At 42.4% G+C, this 6000-nt stretch overlaps 1 protein-coding gene across 1 annotated transcript; it reads left to right on the top strand.

Annotated features, from left to right (window-relative positions):
* Window position 1: 1 nt before the first annotated feature.
* Window positions 2-1289, top strand: LOC103155394 (BRCA1-A complex subunit BRE-like; the record flags this gene model as incomplete). The annotated part of the gene is made up of 4 exons (XM_016663240.1): window positions 2-171; window positions 248-330; window positions 424-577; window positions 675-1289. Coding segments are annotated over 4 exons (471 nt in total), but the record flags the coding sequence as incomplete, so codon positions are not given.
* Window positions 1290-6000: the final 4711 nt, after the last annotated feature.

The following is a 6000-nucleotide window of genomic DNA, read 5'->3' as shown; positions in this document are numbered from 1 at the left end:
GTTTTCCTCCCTCGTCTTTAAAAATGTGGGAGCCTACGTGTTGAAGTGCCTGTGCTTGTGGGGGTTTTTTCTGCTCATACTTTTGCTTCGTTCTGTCCAGGTACAGTATGTCATACAAGGTTACCACAAACGGAGGGAGTACATCGCTGCTTTTCTCAGCCACTTCGGAATGTGAGTCGGTTTTCCACATCTGCATCAGAACTCAATAATGAATACAAAACCATGTAAACAGTGTGGCGTGTTTCAGGGGGGTGGTGGAGTACGACGCAGAGGGATTCACTAAACTCACTCTACTCCTCATGTGGAAAGACTTCTGCTTCCTAGTTCACGGTAGGAGGCTCAAGCACAAACTGAATGATTGTGTTCAGCTAGATTTTCCCTAAGATTAATCTATTTATTTATTTTTTTCTCTGCACCTTGTAGTGGATCTCCCGCTGTACTTCCCCAGGGATCAGCCCACCCTCACCTTCCAGTCTGTGTACCACTTCACCAACAGCGGTCAGCTCTATTCTCAGGTGCAGACGTCGTATCCCTACAGCCCACGTTGGGATGGCAACGAGATGGCCAAAAGGGCAAAGTATGAAACACCTGCTGCGTATAGGTCCTACTGTAAGTGCTACTTATTGTGATTTGAAAGAACAAGCCTAAAACTTCAACCTTGATCTTTCTTTCAGAGCCTACTTCAAGAGCTTCATCCCTCAGTTCCAGGAGGGAGCCTTCGCCAATGGCAAACTGTAGCTCTCGTCTCGCTTTGACATTTGCTGGAGTGTGTCACTGTTTGTGCTCTGGTGTACTTTTTTTTTTTTTTTTTTTTTGCAAAGACTTTGAATCCTGCATTTTTATTTTTCACTGAAGCTGATGGGAGAAGCCACTTTTTTTTTTTTTGTAGAACTTTGTTTTCTAGGCGTCATGAAGATTCATCATAAGGGTTGACAGCAGAGTAAAAACGCCATCATTCTTGAAGCTCTGACAGAAAATTAACTTGACAGCTTGTGTTGCGCTATTTCTTACAATGAATATTGTTTTATGTATGACGTCCGGAAACTCCGTGCACAAATTTGCTTTAAAAGGAGCTGAAAGAACAAGCTTTGTTTACTCGCTTTCATCATATTGTTGTCAAGTTGTGCACAGCTGCTGATGTTAAAATACTTTAAAGCTTTTCTTATTCACTTGAATGTTTCCTGTCTTAAATGATCGGTGAAGACTTTTACTGACATGTCGACAATACTGAGTTATTTCCAAAAATGTTACTCCAAAATTTTCTTTCAGTAAAGTACTTTTCTCCTGACTGCTATTGTTTATTCGTGTGTGTGTGTGTGTGTGTGTGTGTGTCTGTGTGTCTATGTGTGTGTGTGTAAAGTATTTTTTTAGAACCTGCTCATCATCTGCTAGAAGCTAATGTAGTATTGTGGCTCCCATAAATATATGTCAGCAGGATGCTGCCTAGAGTTATTTTGGTTTGATCATATTTCCTGTTCTGAGAATTAAGTGTGCCAATCAGAAATCAGAATGACATGAAATGTAGCATGCACAATTAAAATATGATTTATTATCTGGTTAATTTGTCAAATAGCACCGCATTTACCAGGAGGAATAAACTGATGCATGATTGTAAAGGACATGCGGATAGAAATAGTTTCCACATGGTGGCTCACACTGAAAACACACCAACAGAAATGTAACCTAACACCAAGGTGTAAAGCTTAAACCCGGCTGTAATTCTGAGCTCGTTTACTGTGCAAAAAAAATAAAAAAATACATAAACATTGAACAAGTAGATGCTGTACGTCAGCTGAAAAAAAAATAGCTAGCGAATGTCTTCTGGTTAAAGCTGCAGTGAAAAAGGAGTTCATGCAAATGAGTTAAAAACAATGCCACAGTAACACAAGAGTTATGTGCACAAATTACCTAAGCGATGTTTCATCATAATGCGCCTTTCTTGCAAACACTTTTCCAACTAATGTATTTAAAAAAATAAATAAATAAATAAATCTATAACCTCAGAAAGCAGTTTGCCTGCATCAGGACGACAGCGTTCCTGTAATCTGGAGACAGGAAGGTAAGAATGTGTGTGTGGGGGTGTGTGTGTGCATGCTCACTTGTTTGCATCATTAAATATTCGGGGTCCTTCCTGGCCAGAGGCGCAGCCCGTCGCTATATTTATTGTCTGTAAAGCAGCAACTGTCAGGTCTAATTGAGAACTATAGGCTGAATGTATCTGGGGCATTTAATAGCATCAACTCTCTAAATAAAGTAATTTAAAAAAAAAAAAAAAGCAAAGAATATTTTTCAATGCCCCACTCCGCATTTGTCGCTCTAACCTTTCCCGACCTGCTTTCGAAACATCTCGTCTGTCAGCCGCAGGATAAGATGCTTTTATTTTGAGGGGAGGGAGGAGGGGCGGTGGGGGTCAGCTTATTTAACAAGCTCAAGAAAAGTATAGTTGGAGATGACAGCGGGCTCCAGGCGTCACGACCCTGAGCTCAAAAAAAAAGGTAACGATTGATTTTTATTCATTTTTTTAATTTATTTTCCCTTTTTCTCCCGCTAAGAGTTTAACCGAGTGTTTAAAAGCGCAGTCACTGATTCACGAGCTTAAATGGAGATTACAACACCACAGAAGGTAAAGTTCACCAACCCGAGAGTGTCAATTAGGGAAAGCATTCCCTCCTGAAGTTTTCCTTCAGTTGCTGACGTTGACCCAAGCTGACATAAGCCCTTTAAATAACTCAAACAATTCCCTCCAAAGTGGCCTCAACTGAGTTGCAGTCACATCTAGTTAGCCTCCCGCCTAAAGACACGTCTGCACCTAAACGCGGCTCACCTTAACACGCTTTTAGACATCTTAACGTGGATTTATCCAGCGTTAATGATCCTGTGAAGGTACCTTTTGAAGATGTATTTCTCAGCCCTCTGAATCACAGTTCAGAGGTCTGCCAACCCTCACAGCTAATTCTCCAAATCCGCTAATCCGACCGTCTTCAGCTGCAGTCAGATGGAATAATTAGACTGGAAATTTTAGTGGGGAATCTTCGGACACATGGTGATCCAACTGATGAGACTGTGGGATTTTTTTTTTTTTTTTTTGCATGAAACTGACTGGACTCCCAAACGTAAATTCAGTTGTCATATTTTCCTTAAGGAGTTTCACCTTTGTTCAGAAAAAGGTGTCCTGGAAGCATGAATATTTACATTAGGTTGGCTAAGTGGTGACAAACCCCTAAGCATGACGCTCGCAGGCGCTAAGGACCTGCCAGCCTTAAGGGAATGACAAGTGTGCAAAACAGGATCACTCAAAAGCCCAGCAACTCTCAGCTTCACCCTTCCCACTTCATCCCAGAAAGTCAGCGGAGTCACGGGAAACTTTTGAGAAACACAAACATACAACATGAGTGACTGTGAAAGTGACTGAAAATCCTGAATCATCCCCCCTTGCGAGATGACAAACGGCCGCGAGAGTGAGCTAATCTGAGGGAGACGAGAAACGTCCAAAAGGCCCCGAATGTGTCAGCGAAGGTGGACGTGCGCCCAAATGGAGTTTACTTCCCCTCTCGTGTCACTGCGCGCCGACTCTTGTCGATCTGTCGTTCTTCCCCAGCGTCGTTCTTCCTTTCTGCAACGTTTCCACCCGTAGAAAAGACAGACTGCTGAGTGCCTTGCATCTCCAAATTCAGAGCAGCGCGCTGAAAGTTTCCCCCGTTTCTCGCGGCTCGCTCCTGATCTCCAGCATGTTTCGAAAAGGGAAGGGTGGATTTCAGGAGCCGTGTGCGGCATTTGCAGAGAGCAGTGTAGGGTTGTTGATGCAAGCCGTGTTGGGGATGATGGAGCTGAAAGGCTTAACTAATTTTGGAAAGAGAGCAGGAGGGGGAGAGTGGAGGGAGGATTTTGAGGCCTTTGTTGCAGCCTGTTTGATCTAGGAATTCAGGAAAAAAAAGAATTACTCCTTCCTCACTCTACTTTTTTATTTATTTATTTATTTTTACCAAACTTGAGGAAATGCTGCAGTCCCGTGTCAAACACCTCTCCCTGCTCAAACCTTTGGTTAATAACTGGATCCAGTTAAACCCTGCTTGTTAATTGCTAATTACTCCTCATACACCAGACGCCAGGAGAGCGTAGCTAAGCTGATCAGATGAGTCTTCGCCCAGGAGCTTTTAGGTTTTCCCGTTTTGTCTCGTTTTACTGGAAGGAGCTTGTTTTCGATGGCCCCTGACAAGATAAAGAGAGATTTTCTTCAAACTGGGGAGGGGACTCTCTTTATTCCACCCCCTGTGGGTGCGATCATTGACACTTGGTTTAAACCTTAACTAAAGCACTTCCCGCAGGTGTTTGATTTTCTCTGGAATATGGCTCCTCAAGCGAGCTGCTTGGCTTCGCTTAAGTGTCACAGAAGAAGACAATTTTAGTGAAAAATACGGAAACCGGCACAATGTGTTTCCTCTGCAGACTCTTACTCAAGACACACTTCTTTGCTAGAAGATTTGGATTGGATATGCACATCTAAGCAGATGATTTTGTGAAATTAGGTTTAAGATCTTTGATGAGCTTGAAGCATTTATACGCTCTAATTTTCAGGGCCAGAAACAATCGACGTGTTCCACATTTTGAGTAATGGCGAATCCAAATTTGAGCACTATTTTGTTTAAGAAGATCTAAGCGAAATCGAGCACAAAGGCAAATGAAATAATACATGAGAATTCACATCCTTTTTTATCACACAAATGTTTCTCAGGTGCATCTGGTTTCCATGTGACGTTCTCTGAACAGACCTAAACGATCCTGGCTCTGCCCAGTTTGACAGAGCTTTATCTGAGGATGTGCAAAAGAAGAAAATACCCAAAACAAATATTCCAAGCGTGTAAAAATGTCAGCAAGACTTGACTTGAGACTGACAGCAACAAACGGTGATTTAAGATAATTCCGTCAAAGGTGTGAAAACATTTAGTGCACCTTTTTCTAAGAACCAGTTTTTTCTTTGTCATTTATTTATAGATGATATTTATAGATCTCAAGTCTGTTTCCAAAAAGGTCTTTAACGTTACAAATAGTGGAACAAGTAAAGGTGTTTATAGATGCATTCTGGTGGTACTGTACATCATGTGGATGTGTGTATGGATGGGTGAATCACTTTCCGTGGCGTATCGTGCTTTGGAGTCCTCGGACTTGGAAAAGCGGCGTACAAATTCAGGCCATTTACCATTTTACTCCCCCTACTCTGTGGCCTCCTTCTCCCATCTCTCCCTTCCTCAGCCCCCACCTCCCCCCCGCCTACCTGGGGATCTGTCAGTCTGGATCTCGGCACTGTCGGTTCAGCCTGTCAGGCTGAGGGACGCGTTCCGATCAGCCGTGGACACTGATAGACCTGTCAGGTGGGATGACAGCTGCAAGTGAAGACGCGCGCAGACAGGTACATGTAATGTGACAAGACTCCCCGCTTCCCTTCCTCCTCCCCAGCCACCTCCTCCCTTGGAAAAATAAATACCCATAAGTTGGGAGAGTGCAGAAAGGATGAGGATGTTTCCTGACGAGTTAAGGGAAAGTTGTTTTTTTTTTTTTAGTTTGAGACTGACAAAATGTGATGCCGCCACGTGACGAATCGCTGATTTGCACAAAGTGAGTATCCAAAAATGAGTCGTTAGCAAGTTCAGTTATTGGAGGGCTATTGCTCTTTACTCAGCGGATAGATTGTGTCACCAAGAAGAAATATTTCGTCATCAGACTTTACATTTAGTTTTTTTATTATTATTATTATTATTTAATTTTCCAGCACTGCCCTTTGCTTTGCTCCTTTACCATTTGAAGTGGAAATATTCTTGTTTACTTCTGAGGGTGATCTTTACATGTTTCGATGGGATGATTCCAAACAAAGTTCCCAGCATTATCTTCTGAGTTAGTGCAGATAGGATTCAGGCAATCATGCAAAAACCTTGTTTTCATCTATTCCAAGAATGGTGTTGCATGTTCTCAAGCTTCAGGAAATTCCTAGAATGGAGATTTTCT

This window comes from Poecilia formosa, unplaced genomic scaffold, assembly GCF_000485575.1.
Source record: "Poecilia formosa unplaced genomic scaffold, Poecilia_formosa-5.1.2 Scaffold8, whole genome shotgun sequence".
Classification (NCBI taxonomy): Eukaryota; Metazoa; Chordata; class Actinopteri; order Cyprinodontiformes; family Poeciliidae; genus Poecilia; species Poecilia formosa.
This window is presented reverse-complemented; position numbering and strand designations above follow the sequence as displayed.